Source organism: Cavia porcellus, unplaced genomic scaffold, assembly GCF_034190915.1.
Source record: "Cavia porcellus strain 051 isolate PalLab524CR breed Dunkin Hartley unplaced genomic scaffold, mCavPor4.1 scaffold_12, whole genome shotgun sequence".
Classification (NCBI taxonomy): domain Eukaryota; kingdom Metazoa; phylum Chordata; class Mammalia; order Rodentia; family Caviidae; genus Cavia; species Cavia porcellus.
Genome location: NW_026947495.1, coordinates 47,790,225 through 47,813,657, shown reverse-complemented (window position 1 = coordinate 47,813,657; position 23,433 = coordinate 47,790,225). Strand labels below are relative to the sequence as shown.

The 23,433-nt window shown below is 39.5% G+C and overlaps 1 protein-coding gene and 1 long non-coding RNA gene across 2 annotated transcripts in view; one reads left to right on the top strand and one right to left on the bottom strand.

The window, feature by feature from the left end:
• Positions 1-1,708: 1,708 nt before the first annotated feature.
• Positions 1,709-23,213, bottom strand: Dapl1 (death associated protein like 1). Its single transcript, XM_003478682.5, has 4 exons — positions 23,054-23,213; positions 13,181-13,268; positions 10,545-10,605; positions 1,709-1,990 (listed from the first exon to the last, which is right to left on the bottom strand). The coding sequence occupies exons 1-4, from the start codon at positions 23,109-23,111 to the stop codon at positions 1,874-1,876; spliced, it is 324 nt and encodes a 107-aa protein (XP_003478730.1). The 5' UTR covers positions 23,112-23,213; the 3' UTR covers positions 1,709-1,873.
• The window catches only part of LOC134478291 (uncharacterized), a 45,214-nt gene continuing 40,891 nt past the window's right edge, over positions 19,111-23,433 (top strand). The window contains exon 1 of the long non-coding RNA XR_010050805.1: positions 19,111-19,176. This is a non-coding gene — a long non-coding RNA (uncharacterized LOC134478291). The remainder of the gene's footprint in view (positions 19,177-23,433) is intronic.

Sequence of the window (23,433 nt, the reverse complement as noted above, 5' to 3'; positions counted from 1 at the left end):
TGGTTAAGTTATCCAGGTTGGGCTTGAGCTTGCAGTCCTCCTAACGCAGCCTCCCAGAATGCTGGAATTGGAGGTGCGTACCACTGTACTTTTAGCCCATTCTTTCTTGACCACACATGATTCTCTGGTGATTTTTCTTTTTTTGGCAGTACCTGGGATTGAACTCACGACCTTGTGCTTGCCAGCCAGGCACTTATGCCGCTGAGCTAAATCCCCAGCCTTCTCTGGTGATTTCTTGAGTCCTATCTGCAACATCCTCTCCTGCAACCATGTCTAAATTCTCTTTTCCTTTGATTGGTCAGTAGTCTTTGTCTCTTTGATCTCGGATATCCTGGTGGCAGGATAGTGTCTTGCTCATCTTTGTATCACAGTGTCTAGTATAGAGTTTGTTGAACAGAACTGAAAGGAGCTAAAGAAAAGTGTCTGCCAGTGAATCCCAGTCTATGGACCCCGTCTGCATTGTCATGACTTCCTCTGGGCTTGTGGACACCTTCTGGAGCTCCTTACTAAGGGAGCCACAACACATCCATGCAGGTATTTTCTCCTTAGTTGGGGGTAGGAGCAGTGCTTTTGGCTTTCTGCATGTGTGGCCATATCGTTCTGGAATTTTCTCCTGGGCCTGGCCTTTTTCTTCTTGTCTTTTCCAAGATCATCCCAAAGACTGGTAACAGAGCTAAGCTAAGGGAGAGTGGTCAAGACCTTAATGTTTCATGCTGGCATTGCCTGGAGGCTCAATACTGACTTGAACAATTTTCTCATTCTTGAAAAAGAGCCAAACAGTGCAGCAGAAATGATAAGGTGGATCCTACAACTACCGGGCTATAGCCAGCTGCCTTTGGATTTCCAGGAATCAGAGTATGGTTTGGTATCAGGTAAAACTCCAAGCACTGTCCACCTTCAAAATGATGGACTGCTTCCTGGGGTAAAAAGAAGAGCTGAGTGTTGAACAGCATGATCAGTTAGGAGTGCAGCTTGGGGGGCAATGGGTGAACATGTAACCTCTGTGGAGAAAGAATGTGGTTGTTCTCTCCCACTATCTGAGAATGCCTTTGGCTGTTTGCATGTGAGAATATGAATGTGTGTGTGTGTGTGTGGGGGGGTATGTGAATGGTGGAAGGGTAAGAGAGATAGAGCAGGCTTTAGTTATGGCAACATTTTCTTTCACATCCCATGTGAAAGAAAAATTGATTTCTACAGCCCAACCACACAGCTCTACAGTATCACAGTTGCCATGATTCTAAACATTAACTTCCTGAGAGACACTCAGCAAATCTACTGAAACTATATAGTTCAATCTTTCATCTTTGAGTACTTGGCAGAAAAGACTATGTTAGTAATTAATTTAATTTAAAAATGTTTCCTCGCCAAATCTTCAAAACAAACTAAGGACTTGCATAGGGAATTTGAAGAGACATGTTACTTCAAGTACAAATCGTAAGTCAAAAAAATTGAGATGAGTCATTCTTCATGTGTGCATAGAACGCTGGTTTCTGTAAAGCTCAGTGTCCTCCTCTCGAACGTTTGCCTGCAAACAGAGCTCAGTACGGGTGAATAACCCAGGCTCAGTATTCACTAAGAGAGTACTGACCCAGGGTGAGGAATGGAATCACCTGGTGTTCTGTTTTCTTCTTTTACTCTACAGAATTATGTGTGTAAATATCAACGAGATCCTGACACACACCAAAAGGAGGCATAGGACTACATCAGATTTACAACTTTAGGAGCTTTATTATCTAAAGTCAACAGGGATGATACAAAAACGGTTTCATTTACCAAGCAAGTGCACTAGGCCTTTGGAAAGTCTGGGTCTTTTTTGTTAAGCATCTAGATTCCTGAAGCAGTCAGCTAGCTGGTTGTGTTTTACATCCTGGCGTTAACATTTTCGAGGCTGCTGAATAATGTAGATCCTTTTCAGTGGAGGGACCTTCTCCAGAGCAGGTGTGGGTTTTTGATGCGCCATGTGCACTGTTACTGGAAATTTATGGTTGAGCTAAAGGTGAGAAGAGAAAAAAAATAACCGCATTAAATCTTTTTGGTCATGAAATGTTAAAGTAACAGAAAGCTCTGTAGTTAGGAGAACGTTACAATTTTGTGTATTTCTTTGACAGTATCTCTTTTTTCCATTCCATTTCTAGTCTGGAGCCATAGGAGTCCATGTTATATTGACTTTTCCTTCATTAATTTATCTTTAATTTTCAAAGTTATAAAATATATGATATATAATAAAACAGACATGTATATGGGTACTTTTTATTTATGCTTGGGGTCAAACTCAGGGCCTTTCACATGCTAGCGTTTTCCCACCATTAAGTCATACCCAGAGACTTATATATATATGTTTTGAAGTGATGTTTTTAAAGGTAGAAAGCTGGGAAAATTGCTTAGTCGTAGGGTACTTGCCTAATAGGTATGAGGCCCTGGGTTTGAGACCTTGCACGGAAAAAAAAAGAGACATGGTTAATTTTATGTGCATGAGTGCTTGTATCACTAACAGTTATTCTGGCGTTAGTGCACATATGTGAGTCACTACATTTGAAGGGGGCTATGGTGACTTTGGAAAAGGTTCTAGGGCAGGGGAACTCATCTATTTCAAAAGATTAGGAATAAAACACCTCTGAAAGAAGTTAAAAAGGGGTAAAATTATTTACTAAGTCAAATCATGTAAAATTGCTATTTTTTTATGTTACAACACTGTAGCGATCCCATGTGACTCAATCAAATAACCTAGTGAAAAAAGACTGATAGGTTCAGGTAATGAAAGCTTTCATTAGTCATATCCACTGAAGACATCAATGGGGAAATGGGTTTACGTGGGTGTACACGAACACAGACTGAGCCTCTGTGACAGTAAGAGGAGCTTCCTATGGAACCAAGAGGCCTTCTGGGACTTACATGAAGGATGTGCAGTGCTTCTGAGCACTTCACACATGGTTTTCCTGGAGGAGAATTGGGATCCAGGAACCTTTTGGGTCTACTCAGGTTTTGGTTTCTAATCCATCCACACAGCCTGAGGGTGACACCCTCTTAGTCAGTAAGGAAGGGATGTGTTGGCTCACTAGGAACATAACTTAGCACTATAAATCTTAGATGCCCTTGCCTTGACACTCAAATTAAATAAAAGGGGAGATAAACTGTCATGACCCCAACCATCCATTGTTTATGGTTTGTTTGGGCTTTTTAAGGCCGAGAAGACACATGTGTTTTTTGTCTCTTCTCAAATATCCCTGCCAAGCCATGGGCACACAGTTCTTCTTTTCATGTGCAACTTGACTCCAAAAGTCCTTTCTTCTTGGCCTTGAAAAATTAAACAAACTAGAAGATTTTACTCCGCAGTGTTAACAATGCTTATCTTGGGGTCAGAATCATGGCAGTTCCTAGTCTTTGTTTTACTTATCAGTATTTTTCTCATTTTTTTCTTTAATAAACAGGTGCAAGTTATATACTAATTAAGCCCAAGGATTGTCTTTGCTGTGATTCTAGCAGAATGAAAAAATATAATTGAGTTATTGGTCATAAATGTTGTTTTTGAGACTGAAAAAGAGCTGGGGACTTCTTTTTAAGGTCAGACTATTTATTAGTGCATGTGATAAATGTTTTAGAGAAAGTTAAGAGTGTTTTGTTTTGTTTTTATTTTAACATTAGAACCAGGAAGAAATATGAGAGGTCACTGGCTTCCGGACTGGGTGTTTTTCGTCTCAACTAAAACGTGGTGACTGTTATTCTTAAAGTGACAGAGATGAAGAGAGGAGGTGGGAAAGGAAAGGCACAACTTGTGCAACACACTTGTGGCTTAATTCAGCAATGATTTGTTATTTGTTCACCTAAAGCATGATATCAACAATTTAGGGGATATGTTTTTTTGGTCTTTAAAAAAATTCTGATAAAATATAGCATAAAACTAACCATTTTAGCCATTTAAACATATGCACAGGTCAGCAGACAAATACATTCACATTGTTGTACCACCATCCCCATCCTCCAACGCCAGACTTTTTAAATATCACAATCTGAAACTTGGTACCCACTAAACGCTAACTCCCATTCCTTCTTCCCCCAGGTCCCTGAGGTCTGCTGTTCTACCTTCTGTCTCTAGAATCTGACTATACTAGGTACCTTATACAAAGGGAATTCAGGCAATACTCATCTTTTTGTGTTGCTTATTTTACTTAGCATAATAAATTCAACCTATATTCATTCATCCATAGGAAAGATGAATAACACTGCTAAGGTTGAATAATATTCCAATGGGATATATATGCTGCATTTTATCTTTTCATTAGCCACAGGTGCTTGGCAGGAAGTTATGAGAATGATGCTGCTCTGAACACTGGTGTGCAAATATATGTTCAAGTCCCAACTTTCACATTTTTGGTGTATATTCAAAAGTGGAATTTCTGGATCATAAGGAAGTTCTATATTTAACTTTTTTGAGGAATAATGCATTGTTTTCCACAGTGGCCATACCAAACTGTTTGCTTATTAGTAATGCTCGAGTGTTAGGGATTGCTCTTTGATTGAATTCAATGCTGTCAGAAAGTGCATGCCATATTATTGTTTTTTTTTTTGTACCAGGGATTGAACTTGGGGCCTCATGCTTGCCAGGCAGGCACTTATGCCACTGAGCTAAATCCATGGATGCCACATTATTAGAATGAATAGGAGACCAGGTCAGTCCCTGGGGCCTGTTGGTCATTTGAGAATTAGTATGGGAAAATTTTGGAGGAGAAAGAAAATTAACAGAATCAAGAAGAAAGCTGATATAATTCTGTTAATGATAACACACTTAGAGAAGCTACCCATAATTGTAAAACTACAAATTTATAGTACTAGAGTACCAGAGTTTTATAGAAATTCTTGAAAATACGATGACAGAAAAGTCAAATATTCATTCTCTTGTCCCCATTCCTGTCAATCAGGAAGACCCTGATGTGGAAGGGCTTGTGGCTGTGGGTGGAGAGTCCATGAGGAGTCTTCCATCAAAATTGATGAAACTGTAAATAAGATGACCAGTCTCTAAATGCACTAATCTTTTTGCTATAGATTTTGTATCAATGAGGATAGGAAGATTTCATTTTCAAGTTTGGAGAAACAGCATATTTGGAGAAACAGTGAACCACCTATGTTTTAATCTGAGATCTTAACTTTGGGGAAGTGCTGGAATTTTCAACATTAGACTTCATAAAATGGTAGTATTTATAGGATGAAAGGTGTCTCTCCTTTGATTCATTGATTAGGGTAGGAGACTCTAATGAGAATTCACGAGAGCAAGGCTTCAAGGGCCATGCGAATGCACAGGGAGTCTGTCTTGCTGAGGGCTCATCACAAGGGTGACATGTGAAGCTTGGAAAGCAGATCAAGAGAAACTCCCACTTTGAAGATTTACCTTCATTGTGGGTAGTGATGACCTCAGAACCTATATTTTTAGTTTCAGGGAAAAAGCAAAAGAATTATGATGCAAGTTTTTATGATTGGAGCCGTAAAAGAAATTCTAGATAGGAAGAAATCAGCTGCATGTTTTGTTTTAGAGACAAAGTTGCCTGGCATGTGCAGACAGCAGACCTTCCATTCATTCTTCCATTCCTCATTCAACTTCCAACTCCAATGTTGGTGCTTAAATTTCCACACCCTGTTAAGCAAAGTACTTAAAACATTCAGCTTGAGTCAGTGAAACTCAAAGATACTCCTAAGGTGATGTTAATCTACAGAATGAGGAGAACCTTTTAAAATTTGCAGATGCCTTTGATAGCTTTCTTCCCCCCAGATCTCTTTTCACACACATCTGGCTGTCTTTAGTGATTATGACCTCAAAGTCTGGAAACTTAAAAAAAATTAACCAGTCTTCACATTCCTCCTCCCCTATACCGTAACCCAGCTTCATGACTAATGTTTTAACTGGACACTTTTATGTGCTAGGAAGCGTCACAACCATTGCCAAATTTAATTTCCACAACCGTCCAGGTAATTAGTATACTTGGCAGTATCATGCTTTCATTCCCTGACCTAAAGAAGTTTTAAAATTAAACGAGCAACCACAAATCTCAGAGGAGCTACACGACATGTAAAAGATCAAATAACAGTAATAGGTAGAATTTGGTCTAAGGGCAAGTCTCCCAGGTTTTTAGCCCGGAGGGCTTTCAGGTTGTATAACACTTTTTCTGCAGGAGTATCATGTCACATGGTCAGCCCCTAGGTGACAATAATTCTGTCATTATTATTGGTGGAGAGGGACAGAAGGGCTGGCTGGAGAGGCAGTGAGGGAAAGAGAAGTGGAGTGGGAGAGAGGTCTGTGGAAGGTGGCTGGAGAAATAGTGGCAGGAGAAAGTTAGGTGTCTTCTCATTTAGATTTGTACCAACCCACTGGGAATTATTTTCAAATTCTAAACCTTAGTTTAGCCTTAAACTAGGGTATCCAGAGATAGATAGCATAAAATAGAAATTTTCTGTAATGGTTCAGTGGCTGATGAGAGCCTATGAATAAAATTTGTCTTAAACTCTTTTATTCTTAGAATTTGTATAACATAGGTTCTTGGGACTAAACTGAGGGTGTGAGTGAATGTTAATAAGTGAAGGGATCACCAATTCGGTTACTGTATTTCCTCTGAAATACAGTATTGTATTTTATTTTGTTAGAGTTCCATTGTATGTTATTAGAGTTCCATATGTATTACGGGGTATCACTATAATGCAGGGGAAATCTATACTAAAAGATTGGACTTATATATGTAAATCTATATCCTTTGAATGTCATTTTACTTTTGTATCAGCCTGTATTATATACATATATATATTATATATTCTTTTTTATTTTTAAAAGTCAAAGTATCATTTACCCACAGTAAAACTTACCCATTATGGAGCCAGGGATATACCTCAGTGGCACAAGGGCCTACCTAGCATATCATGAGTTCGCTCTCCAGTACCAAAAAAACAAAACAAAACAAAACAAACAAAAAAAAAAAAAAAAGAAAAAAGAAAAGCCTAAAGTTTACTCCTTATGGTGTACTCCTTTATGGATTTTGACAAGTACACAGAATCTGTTACCAATACCACACACAATTCTGCTCCATCAGCCCCCAAATGCTCTCCTGTCCTTTGTGATCAATCTCCCTCCTCACCGCAGTCCCTACACCGACCAATCCCGGCAGATCTAGGGATCAGCCAGTCTCAACCCCAGACTGACCTGTGAAATCCTACTATGATTCTGAACTATAGATTCAAAGGAGATTTTCCTTTCTTTCCCTAACATCAGTTTCCATATTCGAGACAGTCATTTACAGTAATCTTGGAACTCACTTTGTTGCTAGCTCCTTATCCTTTGCTAAGGGATCCAAGTGATGGCAGACTACATGCATGCTGAGGATAGAAGCTAATGCTTACAAGGGCTGACTGTACTAAGTACTTGCTGAATAGTACTTAACTTGGTTTTATGCTCATGATATTCCTATGAAGTTCCCATGCACAGATGAGGAAAGAGAAGCACAGAAAACTGCAGAAACCTGACCTAGTGATTGAGCACATGAGGGGCAGAGCCAGCCGAACCTATCTCCTCACTAGCAACCTGCATTCTTAGCTGTAGTCCCACCCCACTGAGCTGAGCAGGAAAGCCTATTTTTTAAAATATAAGTATAGCATTGGGAGTGTAACTCAGTGATAGGGGCTTGCCTGCAACATGCTTTATTCTATCCTTGCACTGTTTAAAAAAAAAAAAGATAGCTGCTGTTAGAAATATTTGTAACAGTGTACATCTCAATGTGTTCTTATGGTTTCCAGATACATCTTATGTGTTATTATCTAGGGGAGATAATAACACTTATTCTATGCAACAATTCTATATAACACTCACTTATTCTATATAACAAACCTAAGAGCTACATACCCACTGTACATTATTTTTTGAGACATGGTTTCACTATGTAGTATAGCAGGCTGGCCTTGAACTTGCCTCTATAGCCCAGGCTGGCTTTGACCTCACAGTGATCCTCTTGCCTCAGCCTCTTGAATGCTGGAATTGCAGGCATGCACTACCATGCCCAGCAATCCTTTCTATCTTTAACATAAAAAAATGATACTTTTAGCTGGAAATGATGGCCCATGCTTGTAATCCCAGCACACTGGGGCATGAGGCAGGAGGATCATAAGTTTGAACCCAGCATGAGACCTTATTTCAAAATTTTAAAGAAAGGGGGAGACAGTGATAGGGAATTAGCTCAGACTGAAGGTGCTAGACTCAATCCCCAGTACTATAAAACAAAACAAAACACAACTCTCCCCAAATAACGCAAAACAAAAAACAAAAGTGATACTTTTAATGGAGAAAGAGCCCTGTGTCATAGATACAAGAATAAACATCTATTAAACACAATATGAGTCCTCATGTCATACCTGCCACAAAAAACAAAAGTGATACTTTTTATATCTTTTTTTTTTTTTTTGTGGTACTGGGGATTGAATTTATGACCTCGTGCTTGCCAGGCAGGCACTTATGCCACTGAGCTAAATCCCCAGCCCTAAGTGATACTTTTAATGGAGAAAGAGCCCTGTGTCATAGATACAAGAATAAACATCTATCAAACACAATATGAGTCCTCATGTCATACCTGCCTTAATTACTTGTTAGACATTTTATTTTGAGTTACCATATACCCTGGGGGAACGTGCCTCTTCTACCCAGTTGTACATTCACTGTGGGCATCCTGCTGCCCCAAAGAGGAGGCATTCAGTGGACAGGGGCCAGAGAATGAGATGCAGGAGGAGGCAGCTTTTGTTACCCTGGCAGGGCACCACCCATTAGCCTTGCTTCTGAAGCCAGGAGGGCAAAGTCACTTTGGCCTCAGGCCAGTCTCTTTGAGTGGGAGAACAGTGCCTTCCATGTTGAAAGACTGTGGCTGTACATTGTCAGGATCTTGGCCTGTCCAATCTTTCCTGCAACATCATGTACCTTAGACACATATTTTCATTTCACTGTCATAATACCAGTGCCTCTAACCTAACAATGCAAAGAAGCTGCTATGTGTCTAGCATTCTTCTAGGAACTTCATGTCTGTAAACTCACTTATTCTATATAACAAACCTAAGAGCTACATACCCACTGTGCAAATGAGAAGTCTGAGGCATAGGGCAAGGGACCTGCCGAAGGCACGTAAATAGTAGGTAGTGGGTGCAGGGATCCCAGAGGTCAGCTATGTAGTTTCTGCTTTAACGTTTCTCAGGCTGAACTGATGGTTCTTAGGCCCCAGACTCTGGCAAAATAAATTTTAAAGTGTGGCACTTTGATATGCTGATTGCTCAAGTTAAAACAGTGGAGGGCTAATGTAGGGAGGGTATCTCCTATCTTCCTAAAGGCCAGATCCTCCAGATTTCAGTTGATGGCTTCTGCAGTTATCCCATCCCCTGGGAAGACCGATGCACCTTGTGGCCTGAAGTCCAGAGCTGACAGCACATCTGGAGCCTAAACATGGTAACCAGCCATCACATCTTTTTCAATCCCATTCACCTCTCCTAAAAAATATTTATTCTTACTCCAAATTGTCCATATTTCCACCTCCAGCTCCCCTATCAAGCAGGTGTATAAATTTCTAAGCTCACTAGATGATTGGGTATTTACTTTTCTTTCCTATGCTGGTCCTATGTATTTAGTAAGTTTTTATGCCCTTTGTCCTGTTAATCTGTCTACCAGTTTATTTCAAACTAAATGATCACATTTCAGAAATATGCAGGGAAAGTTTTAAACTCTCCTACAAAATCAAGTCTTCTTTCTACAGAGGCCACCCTGTCCTGTCTCTTCATTAAATGTATGAGTAACAAGAAGCACTGTCCTTTATCACCTTGAATATAATGCATCTGCCACCTACAAATAGAGTGAGGGTCCTCACTGAGGTTTCCTACAACATTTAGGAAGAGAAAAATCTGTTGAATCAAAAAAAAAAAAAAAAAAACTTGTCTACTTGGTAAGACTTTTCTAAGTTTCTTGGCTTTTTGGAAGAAATTCAGGGTATAAAAGCAAAAATAGCAATAGTCAACTACCTTTATAAACAGACTTCATGAGAGAAGCTCAGCTGGTGCCCAACTTTCTTCTACCCCTAAATGATGCAACCCTCCACCACCCACCCTCACCTCAAATCTAGTATTTTCTTATGGGAATATTGCAGCAGGCAGGAAGGTCACCAACAGCTGAACTCCAAACATCCTGGTTGTGTTTTTAAAAACCCCCAAAAAGCAAAAAAAAAAAAAAAAAAAAAAAAAAAAAACCCAAGGCAATGTTTCCAAGAAATATTTGGGATGGCAGAATAAAGTTCTGCAAATTCAGCATCATGATTCTCACTGCATTTCCTAACTTATTTTGAAAGGATTTATGCAGTGGACACTTTAGGAATTTGGGAAGAAATGGTTTTTATCACCCTAACCACTTGGTATTCTTTTGATCAAGGATTTTTTTTTCCACAAGGACACCAAACCTTAGAGCTAGAAAGAAGGGTCATCAGCCTGATCCCCTGGGTAAATACTGAGCTGGAACTTTGTGTGATTCCCCCACTGTCATGGCTCACCTTGTCCTGTGTGTCATTCAGGGCATCCAGCGTCTGCATTTTGGCAACATTTGCAATGGCACTGTGAAAATGAAAAGAAACTTCAAACAGGACTTTAAAACTGCCACGAAAGAGGCTCAGTGATTTGTATGGAGGTCTGTCTCATTGACCTTCAAGCTTTTTCACGTGGCTTGGCAACGCCTAAGAAGACACACATTCTGTCTTTGTGTACACACATGCTACAACAAGCTTCATAGGACAAATCACTATTCTAATTGTTTTTAAACTTTCTAATGAGGTATAATACACATACAGAAAAATATACATACTGTAAGCATAGTCACAAACTGAAAACACGAGGTAGACCAGTTGGCACTAAGGATGACCATTACCCTGATTTAGAGCGGCATAGATTAGCTCTGCTTTTATACTTTGTAAAACGAATAAAATGTGCTCCTTGGTGCCTGGCTTCTTTCTCTCAGTCCAAGGTATTTTGTAGAGGGTTTCAGTCAAGGTTGAGAATGCAAGACAATGTCTAAAAAAAGTCTGTGTTTTGTGTACTTTTTTTCTGTATGGTTTTCGTTGGTTAGTAGAAGTTGTTAGGGAGTAGAGATAGACAGATGATGCTGAGAAATTTATTTCACATGATGTATTTTGTAAAAAGCTATTCTCCTAGAAGCTGTAAGGAAAAGTGTTTGTCCAGGGAAATGAGGCTCTTGTGTTGCATGCACAAACCTGTGCCACTTGCTAGTGGCTTGCAGGGGTGGATTTACGGCACGGAGTGTGGTTTATGTATATCTCAGGGCCTTTCAACACACAGCTTTCCTCCAAGAGCAGCTTTAGCCATGTCTTACTTGTGATTTTTAGTTCTTTTTGTTTAAAATGTCCCCTCTCCAATTCTATAACCTTCAAGCCTCCCTAAGCCAATCTGTCCCTGGTAATTGGGGCAGTGGAGAGGCTCTCTTTTGCTGTATAAGTTCTGCAGAGGTCCAATTCCCTTCTTTTAACGACTACTAGAAAACAATTGAATGGTTAAAAATGTTTCAGTCACCACTTTAATACCTCTGGCTAACTCCTCTGCCTGGTTTGTAGCTAATGTTAGGTTTAACAGTGAGTCTCCATTTTTCTGAGGTACAGAGAAATGAATAAGCTGCCCACTAACTGTTCTCTAGAAGACATCTCCAAGCCTGGCTCTTTAGTCGCTAAGCCTTGGCCAGGCATGGTAACCACTGACAATGAAAGAGGCTGATGCTTGTCTGGATTTAGAAACAGAACAGACCCCCAAATTAACTAGCTTGTGATTTGACAACAGTGGGGTGTGTTTCTAGTACGCCCTCACTATTCTAGGGGCTGCCCTAGATGCTGGATCAAACTGTAAGTTGTGTGTGACTATCAGACTTGATGACTTACAGCTTTGCTTTCAGCATGTGCTGGTTATTTTCTGCTATCAGAAGAAATAAATGACTTACTATTTTTTTTTTTGTCTTTTTTTCTTTTTTACCGATACCAGGGCTCGAACTCAAGACCGCACACTTGCAAGGCAGGCGCTTATGCCACTGAGCTAAATCCCCAGCCCATGACTTACTATTAATGGGGACAAATAAGTATTTTATTCTTATGTGAGGAGATCCTTTAAAAATTCTTTTCCAGAAATTGGGAAGAAAACTTGAAAAGTGATTTAAAAATAACTTCATACAAAAGAGCCAAAGGAATCTACAGTCTGTTTCCCCCCACGTGTAAGATGTAAGGAGGTACCTTAGGTGTTGTTTTATCAACTCTTTCTGAATAGCTTATCAACTAATCTATGGAAACCATCTTTATAGCCAATGCAACGCCCCTCAGTGTGCTCTGGCTAGAGCTGGTTTGTGATCTCTGTGTGTGTGGTAATGGGGATTGAACCCAGAGATGGTCAGGCATCCTATTACCTGTCTTATTTTAAGACAGTCTTATTAAACTGTTCAGGCTAGCCTTGAATTTGTGATCCTTCTGCCTCAGCCTCCTGAGTAGCTGGGCTTATAGGTTGCACACCACTGTGTAGTACTTTTAATTTCTGCTTTAAATGTGCCTGTTTTCCTTAACCAAGGTTTAAAGTGGTTGGGTCATTTTGTATGGATCTAACCCACAGTGCTCTGCTAGGTTCTGGGAATAGCAAATAGCACAGAGCGCCAAGGTCACACCGGAAGGAACAGGAACATACCAGCTTTGGTATCTGAGTGCCTTCCAGCTATGCCAAATATAGGGGCTATTATTTCTTAAATAATTGAGTGATGAATTCAAAACAAAAAGGACATTTATTTTTAATTCAGGAGATTCACTTCAGCAGAATGCAAGTTACAAAAACAAGGCCAGTCAAGGGGTCATATTTTATAAGATGGTCTGAAAATAGAGGAGCGAGCATCAAGTCTGGATGACTTTAGGACAATGCCTTGTAAGCAGGAGGCAGCTGGGCTGGCTGCAGAGAGCAGGAGAACAGGGGTGTCATATTGGGACCCATGGGGAGCCCCCAAGTTGGTAGTTATTCTGCTCATGTCATCCCCAGACCCGAATCTTATTTGGCCTCCAATGCACGGGGGCTTTCATTTGTTGCAAAACAAATCTCGAGGCAGAGCCTTCCAAAATTCCTCGAGGTGATGAAGGAGAAATAAAACCCTCCTTACCTTGTTTTCTCTAATCCTGTTTTTTTGGCATGTTTCTCCAGAATGCTGATTTCTTGCTTTTTGGAAATTCGCATTCTTCCAGCTTTTACTAGAAGAAGTAAGTATCAACACGGAAGTTAGAACAGCTTTGTTGTTCAAAGTATGAATTTAGATTTGAAAAGAATGTTCAGACTTACTTTTCAAAGATCTAAACTTTTCTCTAATATATCACTATGAAAACATCTTTTTCTCCTGCTGGAAAACAGGTGGAGGAGAGGAAGGGCTGAGGTCTACTTGTTTACGCCCAGAGAGGTGGAACGGAGGTTGGAAAAAAAAGCAAGAGGTTACACCTTACATTTGGGCAGGAGAATAACAGCATACTCCCTTGGGTGTTTCACTGAAAACATTTTTCTTGTTATCAAACCAATTACATTCTTCAGGATAACAACCAACAATTACAATGTGACCCTCTGTTTTCCCACAAGATGAAAGCTTTTTCGTGGCTTGCTTTTTTTTTTTTTTCTCAACCAAAGCTTTCAAAAACCAGACTCTGCGAGATGAACCGAAAGCCAAGGCATGCAGTGGTAACAGGCATTTAATTCAACAGAGATGCTTCAGAGCCCACTGGATCCCCACCTGCCACTGCAGCCCCTAAACCTCCACTGGCCTGCTAATGAGTAATTAAGCTGCATTAATAACCCTGCCATTCAAGAGATCAATTAGTGTTAATTAGGCTACAGATGACCTAAGAGCAATTCAAGTGTTTAACAATGTCAAGTGAAATCAACTTTTGAAAAGGAACAATTTATTTCAGCTTGGAAGTCAAAGCAAATACCTATTTCTGTTCCCAGGAAATTTGCACATCTAAACTCTGACAAGCTCAAATGAGAAATAACTAAATAGACATTGATTTGTTTGAACCTGTTAATTCTTTTTTATGGAAATACCACATGGGCAATTTTGTAGAACTAGTTTCGATAAAGAATAAAACCGATTTTATTTCTCAATGCCTTTATGAATTGACTTTATCACTGTTCTTTAGAAAGTATTAATTTATTTCTTGGTTATGTAATACATGCAGAAAGCACCCACTTCAAAACACATTAAGAGGTCTGTATTCTCCTTCCCAGCGTTATTTCCCAACCTCTCGGATCATCTCTCCAGATACTGTTCTCCTTATACTTCCTGCCTTTATTCACAGATATTCCATGGATTATTATTTTTTTAAAAAAGATACATGTTCTGCATTTTGTTCCTTTGGTAATATAACCAAATACTTAGGAGAAAGTCGCGTATCTATATCTGTGCCTTTCTTTTTAATATCTGCTGTAGAATTCCACTATATGAGCATTCTGTGTTTACTTAATCAGTTTGCTAAATTGGACATTTGATGTTTCTAATTCATTGGATCACAAATAATACTGCAAGGAATATATTTTGTATTCATAATTTTGCATAAGTACAAGCATATTCATAGGGTAAATTCCTAGAAGATACCGGGTTGGCACTGAAGAGCACGTGCACCTGGAATTTTGTTAAATCTTGTCGAGTGCCCATTATAGGGGTTGTACCGGCTACAGTCTCACTCTATTATCTATAGCTCTTCTTTGATACTTTTCCTTTGCAGAATTTTGATAGCTATTCTTATTTTTCTGAGACAATGTTAGAAACAATTTGTCAAGTCTCTATGAAAAGCCTTGTTGATACACACACACACACACACACATACACATTTGTGGGGTTCTTTTGTGGTACAGGGGATTGAATGTAGGGATGCTCTACCATTGACCTTCATCTCTAACCTCCTGCCTGTGTTTTAAATTTTGAGACAGTCTTATTAAGTTGTCCCAGCTGGCCTTGAATTTGCAACCCTCCTCAGTCAGTCTTCTGAGTAGCAGGAATTAGAGGCATGCACCACTGCACCTGACTTCTTATTGAAATTTTTAATGGTCTTGCTTTAAATTTAAAGATATTTTTAAAAGGAAAATTCATATCATTATGTTCCTGGGGATTATGTATTAAAGAACATAGTGGGATTTTTTTCCATTCTCCACATCTGGACATAAATTCACATAAATCCTACATATTTGTTATTAGCTCGTTTTCAAAGCATTTTATTTTTGTTGTTAATATTGTAAATGGGGCCCATTCTTTCACACTTACTCTAAAAGATTTTTTTTGAGACAAGATCTCACTGTGTAGTCCAGGATGGCTTTGAACTCACTATGCGGTACAGGCTGGCCTCGAACTCGATCCTCTTGCCTCAGACTCCTGAGTGCTGGGATTACAGGTGTGTACCATCATGCCTGGTCTGATTGTTACTGTTTTAATGTCTATATCTCACTGTAGATTTTGTAGATTTTCTTAGGCTCTCTAGGTTAAAAAAAGTATTTGTAAAGAATAATCCTGCCTCCTTTAGAATAATGTTAAATAATAGTGATGGTAGACATGTTTGCCTTTCTAAATTTTCCTCTCATGCTAGGGGGAAGGGGTTGAATCCAGGGGAGATCTACCATTGAGCTATTTCCACAGCTCTTAACTTTTTTTTTTTTTAAACTTGAGACAGTCTCTTGCTAAGTCTCCCAGTGGGACTCAAACTTAAGATCCTCTTGTCTCAGCCTCCAGAAGAGCTGGGATTCTAGGTATGTGGCACCATACTGATTTGCCTTTTTAATTTGTGTGTGTGTGTGTGTGTGTGTGTGTGTGAGAGAGAGAGAGAGAGAGAGAGAGAGAGAGAGAGAGAGATAGAGAGAAAGAGAGAGAGAAAGAGAAAAAGAGAGATATATGCTGGGGATTGAACCCAGGGCCTTGTGCATGAAAGGCAAAGAAGTCTACCACTGAGCCACATTTTTAGTCCCTGCCTTTTAAAATTTTCATGGGAATGTTTTTAATGTTTCCCTATTATGTAGTGTATGTATTGATGGATTTCTTTCAATATGTGTATAAATATATATTATCACATTTTTTCATGTTAAAAATATCCTTCTATTGTTTTTTACCAGGCATAAAATTTAGGTATAGGTGTTAAATATTATCAAATGCCTGTCAGCATTCTTGGATATGGTCTTGTAAGTTTTTCTCTTATCTTAATGTAGTTCTTTATAAGAATGAGTATTTTCTTATGGAACTATTTCTTGCATTCATGGAATAAACTCCACAAGATCATTTAAATTACCATTTTAAATTGATTATACAGTGCCAGGGACTTAGCCCAGTAGCATAAGCGCCTGCCTGGCAAACTCGAGGTTGTGAGTTTGATCCCCTGTACCAGAAAAGTAAAATTGATTGTAAAACTCTCTCAGTAGATTCATTTTAGGAAAGACAATGTTAATCCCATCGATGATGTACTTTAAATTATCCTGTATATGCATACAAAGTCATTGCCGACAGAAACTGTATTATGTGGAAATATCTAAACAAAGCTGGGATAGAGGTAAGAGGAAGAAGGGATGAGCTTTTTCAGAAGGATGTCCGAGGCAGGTGTGCCTCTGTCAGAGGGGTGATGTCTCTTTGTAGCACCCATTTTGCCAAGAAGACTCAAATAAGAGGTGTGGGCTTGGGTCCCCAGTATATCTCCTAGCAGTATTTTCTATTCTCCCAACAACAGTGATTCTCAAATATGGCATGCTGTAATTTCTTTTTGCTAGTGTTTCTTTTATTTTCCGGGTTCTATTGTTTCTACACATTTTCTTCTGCTTGGACTGACTTTTATAAACAACTATTGAAGCAAAACTGTTATGATTAAAACAAGCAATGGTTAAAAATGAGAAGACCTTTGGGAAGCTGAGTTCATTGGGAATTCACTCAGCTGGGAGGATACTTAGTAATCTGAGTCCCCAGAGGATATGGGCCAATGAGCAAGGAACCAGGCCACACGAGACCATGAAAGTCTGATGAGGTCAGCCCTGAAGAAGCAAAGCCTCAAGGGGTCATAGGGTACCATCTTCAAAGATCGGAAGGGCTGTTGTGTGGGGAGGAACAGTTTCCTGGTTAGGAACCGATATGTAGCTGTGACAGCTCTGTGCTTCCTGGGCTATGTGACTGTTGTAGTTTGGACGTGATTTGAGTTTGTCTTCTGAGGGTTTGTGGGCCTGGAGGTCAGTATGGAAAAATTCGGAGGGGAAATCTATAAAGAGGTGGTACCTGGTAGAAGATCCTTAGGTCACTTGGGGGTGTGCTCCTAGAAGGGATTGTTAGACTTCAGTTTCTCTGCATGTCCTCTTGCCATCATCTACAAGATCCTTACTACAGCCCATTTTCAATCTCCAGCACTACCAGCTACATAAGCCTGTTTTATTTATAATGTTAGCCTGCCCCAGCTACTTCATAACAGCAACAACAAACAAAATAGACTGATGCAGTAATCTTGACCAAGATACTTAATGTCCTCCCAGACTCAATTTCCAAGTTCAGGGTTGTTCTAAAGAATAAGGGGTGACAATTGCACTTATGTGTGGTAGGCACTTAATAATTAGCTATTATTATTATTATTTATTTAGAGAAAAGTAGCAAAACAGAAAAGAGTACAAATAATACACTAGTAGAAATAATCACTAGTTGATAAATTACATATTATCTTAGAAGTAGTTGTTCAAGCTACAAAATCAGAACATAAAAAGTGGATAGACAATCAAACAATGACAGTACAAATGCAGCCACTGTGGAAAATCAGTGTGGATATTCCTCAAAAAACTAGGATTGGAAGTTCCATTCAATCCATCTATTCCCCTTCTGAATATTTTCCCAGAAAAATTGAAAAGGTCATGTCACAGAGATACATGTGCAACCATGTTTGTAGAAGCAGAATTTGTAATAGCTAAATCTTGCAAACAACCAAAATGCCCATCAACTGCAGAATGGATGAAAAAGATGTGGTATTTTTATACAATGGAATATTACTCAGCTATAAAAAGGATGAGCTTAAGGCTTTTATAGCTAAATGGAGGCAACTTGAGACTATACTCATAAGTAAAATAAATCTGACTCATATTTGTAAATATATTGTATCTCTAGTATAAAAATAATAATAAAAACTGAGAGAGTAATAAGATCCAAAATGTATGATAGATATTATAATAATGAAAGGGAAAGAAAGTGCTCTAAAGGATGTAACTATGTATGTTTAAGTGTGCAAGATAGATAACCATAGTACTAAGTTTTTGTTAGCTTATCAAACAGTAGTTATTATTAATTGGATTTATTTTATGTTGTTCCAGAGGAGAGAATAAAGATCAAATGATGGAAATTCTGGAAAGCTAGGGTCTGGCTATATTATAAGAGTTTGTGTTATTCGGTGTGAAATGTACTATGATGAGTTCCTTGCTCCTCAGGGTACTAAAGTGAGGGGAAGAAATCTTGAGTGCCTTAGAAGAATCCTAGGGAGAAGTGTCTTAGAATTTGGTGGAAGTCAAATTAGATCATCATCATCATCATCATCATCATCATCATCATCACTATTATTTGTACCAGAGATTGAGCCCAGAGAGTGCTCCATCTAGAGCTTATTTACTTATGAACCCTTTTAAAATTTTATCTTGAGACAGAGTTTTGCTAAGTTTTCCAGGGCTGGTATCAAACCTGGACTCTTACTGCCTCCATCCCAAGTAACTGGGATTACCAGTGTGCACCATCATGCCTAGCCAATAGATAATTTTTATTTTGAAGTTCTTAACAGGATTCTAATTCTTTTCATCTACTTCCAAAAGAAAGTCTATTATTTTCCTCTTTCAAAAGGAGTGTAGGGCACCTAACAGAGAAATAAATGCCAAAAGACATAAAATGACCTCACAGAAATATAAGAGGTCTTTCTCTCCACCTCCCTTCTCATTCTTTGAGGTGCTGGAGATTGTACTTGGGGCCTTCCCACTGAACTACATCCCCACCCCTTTTTAATTTTTGTTAAGTTTTGAGACAGGGTTTCACTAGGTTGCTAAGTTGCCCAGGCTGGGCTTGATCCTCTTGCCTCAGAATGCTGCCTCCAGATTGCTAGAATTACGAACATGCACTGTCATGGCCAGGTGAGTTCTTCATTTTTAAGAAGATATTTGGAGGATGTTTTGAAAAGATTTCTCCTTCCATTCAACAGTGTTTGACGCCTTTTTGTTACAGGGATGTGGGTGCTAATTCAGGGATTAGCAAACATAAGGTAACCACATTTTGGATTTCCAGAACATAGCTTTCCTACCAATCTTGTTCAGAGAAGTAATCTCACTCTCAAGTGATATCATGTATGTCAGACAGAAAGACGCAGAAAGCAATATCCCTGTGCATAGATACATTCACTGAAATATAGATTAAGGCTTTCACCACATGAGATGACTGAACCTGATGGAGCTAGTTAGTGAGATGGTCAGCTTCAAAGCTCTGCTTGGAACACTGGTCACACTGGTCTCCTGGGACATACCATAGACAAAACATCATTTACAACCCAATACAGTCATCTTCTGGCCCATTTTACTTTATACCAGATAAATCTGAGTCAAGGGATCTTTTTAAGGTCTCGCTGTATTCAAATCAAATCATGTAAATTTCTCATCATTTCAATAACTCCACTCTGGGATTATATTGACTTTTGAACCTTTGTAGAAAGACCAAATGAGCAAAATAAAATCAGCTCTTAAGTACAAATGTGAGTATAAATGCTTACAGAAAGACTTTAGATTCTTCCAATAAGAAAAATGAAAAAATGAGCTAGAGACAGAAATATAAGAAGGATACTGTCTTGATTATTTCGTTAGAAAAATTTAAGTTTATGTGGGGAAACCGAAGCTTTGTTTTCCTATCTCTGCGTAAATTAAACTCTTGTGGAAGATTTTGTGGCTTTTGACTTTTCCAAAGTAGTCCCTGTAGTTTTGAATTCTATATAGCATTTTCCATCCAGTTAAGATGTTTCAGACATTGTGTGCAAGTTCTGGTAGAGAGTAGTCAGGATAGAAAACAAGGCTGCAAGAAAAAGTTGGCATTTTCCTTCACTAATCTGTGGAGAATGTGCATGAAAAAGTCAGAAGACAGAGAGTTTGTGCAAACTCTGCCTCATGCCTGAGAACTTCTATTTGAAGATTTTAATTGAAAGTTAGATGCTTTCAAAATGCTGACTTTGCAAACACAGTTGACTTAGATGCAAAAGTTTGCTTGCCAATGAAGGCCTCAAAAACTTTCATTTAAAAACAAGACCACATTGTGGAACAAAGAGAAATGGCTTTAGAGCAAGAGGGTTTGGGCCAAGGTCAGTTTTATTTTCCAATCCCAGCTCCACTATGCCGGCTGTGCGGCTTTGGGCAAGTTCCTTAACCTTGCTGAGTTTCAGTTTATTGCTCTGTGAAACATCATCTTAATCATAGATAAGGATTAAGGCTGCTGTCAGGTCAAGAAGTTTCTCTGCTGTCCATGTGTCCATGTCCATGTGTTCAGCCTTGAGCAAATGGCAGCTGTTCTGCAGTCGTCCAGCTGACCGTAGCCCATGATTTTTCCCTCTTTCTTTAATAAATCAGAAAACTTTTCTACGTATTCAGTGATGATCCTTTTGATTGATTTGTCTTAAAACACATGAAAAAGTACAGAGAACAGAGGAAAAATTCATGGACAATGGCCATGCTTGCATCACATATTTGACTCCATGGATCCCTTGTCTGTTCACATGTTTTTGGTGCTGCCATTCACATAATAGGGTTCTTATAAAACTAAGAGTGGGACAAATCAAAAGAGCAGAAAATTCAAAGCTATGTTTCCTAGTGCCCAGGCCACCTCCTGTTTACTGTTGTCTGTTTTCCTAGCACAAATGTATAAGCAGGGCTATAGCAGAGGCGTATGTATATTATTATTGTTAGTACACATGAAAGAAAAACTGCTAAACACTCTACACTTAGTGGGGAGAGTTGCAGCTGATTGACTTCATTTTTAACTATAATAGGGCAGGCCTGAGTGTTTTTTTCACTGCAGTTTCTTTCTGTTCTGATGACTGCAGTTGTGCCTAACGCAGGTCCACCATCAGTGTCTTTGCATTAGGGAGGCTAATTTCTGCTGACTGCAATGTGTTTTACTAGGCCAGCTTTTAAAGCAGGCCACATTCAATTGCCAGGTACTTTATAACTACTCCCTTAATTATCATATGATGGCACTTCATCAGATTGGTGGTATTTCTCAACCCCTTTTCAAAGATGAGAAAAATTGAAGCTCAGAGATGTGGAATGAAATCAAAGTTTTAAGCTGGTCTGTCTCATTCTAAAAACTACGTCATAATTTCTTCCCTATCTTATCTCATTGGCCTCCCACTTTTAGGGATCTGTATTTTTCCTACTAAAATCAGGTGAAGTTTTAATCGAATGTTGGCACCTAATTATTTCTGTTCCATAAATAAACCTTTGCGCCATACAACGAAAACTCAGACCTGAGATATGTGGTGAGACCAGCTGAAGGATGAGGCTTCTTTGTTCTCTTGAGCTCAGTGGGGAGGCAAAAGTCTGCCTTCATCTCCATTCTAATTATCCAAAACCTCTTATCTGTAGTGTCACAGTTTGTAATAATTAATTGTCATGCCAGAGGCATTGTGACATGCTTGATGGAGTCATGGTGAGCTATGTACACAGAGTAATTAGCAATCATTAGTGGTGGGGACAGAAAATTCCTGGTGGTTTCATTTGGTTAAGTCTATCTCTGTATTCTTTGTGCATAAATGTAGTTTAGCAAATCAGGCTGTAGCTTAACTGTTTCATGAAGGATGGGGTAGAAGTTGTGGGAAGAGAACGGGGTCTTTTTCTTTTTTCTTTCATCTTATATAATGAGTTTCTCTTTCAGTAATTTGCATTTGTAGCTCTTGACAATTCATTAGTGTCATTACCTTTAAATATAATGCTAACTACTGCTAAGTTCAGTTACTTGTGTAAACCATCTGTACCGTTCCAAGGGGGCAAGGCATGGTGTCTAAAACTGGAAACCAGGAGTTAGTAAAAGATCCTGTTTCCAGCTGGACTGCCCCCCAGGAAACACTGAAATTGTGTCAGGTTTGACCCTTTATGAAGGTGACATCTGCCCTCACTTGCCATTCCTCTCTGTGGCCAAGATATTTGAAATAATCTGCGATGAGAAGTGCCAAAGAGTTACACACCAATAACTAAGTTTTGTACATGGAGAAAGGCAAGTATATAGTGGCCAAACTTTTGAGGTCCTTCGTAAGGAAAAAAGAAGGAAGACGGTTGAAAGAACATAAAACTGACTAAAAATAGGCCTGCTCATCCCCACCAACCTATAGGAATGTATGATTAAGTACAATAAAACTAACTTCCATATTCCAGAGAGTTGATGTAAAGAGCATGTTAAAAAGAGGACAACCGTGGATGCTTTGCAAAATATGGTGATTGCTACCTTTTCTGGTGAGCACCCTGTTGGTCCTGTGACCATATTAAAAAGTGCTTCTCAATGTTGATGGGAAAACTACATTCCTGATAACACTCTCCAAACCCAAAGCCCGAGGTAGGAGAGAGAGATGAGGAACGAAGTCAGATGGAGTGCAAGCATTTTGGGGAGACTGAGTCTGGGGGCAGGAACTTCAAGAGAGGAAGGTTTCCTTGGTAGCAAATCACCCAGGTGTGTTGTGTTACAACTAACCTGCAGCCAGGGAGGGAAGGGGCAACTTTCCTGCATATTCCTTTCTGTAAGCCCAGAATCCCTTTCCCTTATACTCCGCACAGCAGTACGCTTTGTTTCAGTGGGGCCTGCCTGACAAACCGCCAGTGGTTTCATGCACAAGTTAAGGAGGATCAAAGACACAGAAGAAATCAGACTGCAGGAAGTTGAAGTGAGCTTGGGTGGTTGAGACCTCACTCTGTGGGGTACTCCTGATGAAAGGAGGGTCAGCAACTGTAGCAGTCTAGAGGACAGAGGGCAGTGGGGGCCTACCTGCAGGAGGATGTCCCCCTTTGAGTGGAGACAGCAGGACTTGCACTTCATTTGCCATAGCTGTGCCAGTGCTTTGCTGGTGGTGCTTTGGAGTGCCAGCTGCAGCTGTCCCACCGCACCCTGGCTTTATAAGGACAGGGGCGGGGCCCCTTCAGGGCATGTGTGAGCAGCAACAGTACCCGGCTCTGGGAACCTGCATCTTCTTAGCAAGTGCTCTCTTAGAAGAAAGCCATCTTCTCTTCACTCACATTTACATCCTGTAGATGTCTACAGGAGACGGAAGTTTTATTTTCTTTGATAGGAGGAAGGGTAGAGGATGTGGTTCAATGAAATTCTTTTTCTTTCCTATTATTCAGCCCTCAAGTGTTCACAGTGCACCT

What these genes read in the sequence shown, in the direction of transcription:
- Dapl1 (XM_003478682.5), bottom strand. Translation starts at nt 23,111, where the DNA reads ATGGCAAATGAAGTGCAAGTCCTGCTGTCTCCACTCAAAGGGGGACAT. An exon ending in AGGGGGACATCCTCCTGCAG is followed by an intron (nt 13,269 to 23,053) that starts GTAGGCCCCCAC and finishes TACTTCTTCTAG; the next exon opens with TAAAAGCTGGAAGAATGCGA. An exon ending in ACAGGATTAGAGAAAACAAG is followed by an intron (nt 10,606 to 13,180) that starts GTAAGGAGGGTT and finishes TCATTTTCACAG; the next exon opens with TGCCATTGCAAATGTTGCCA.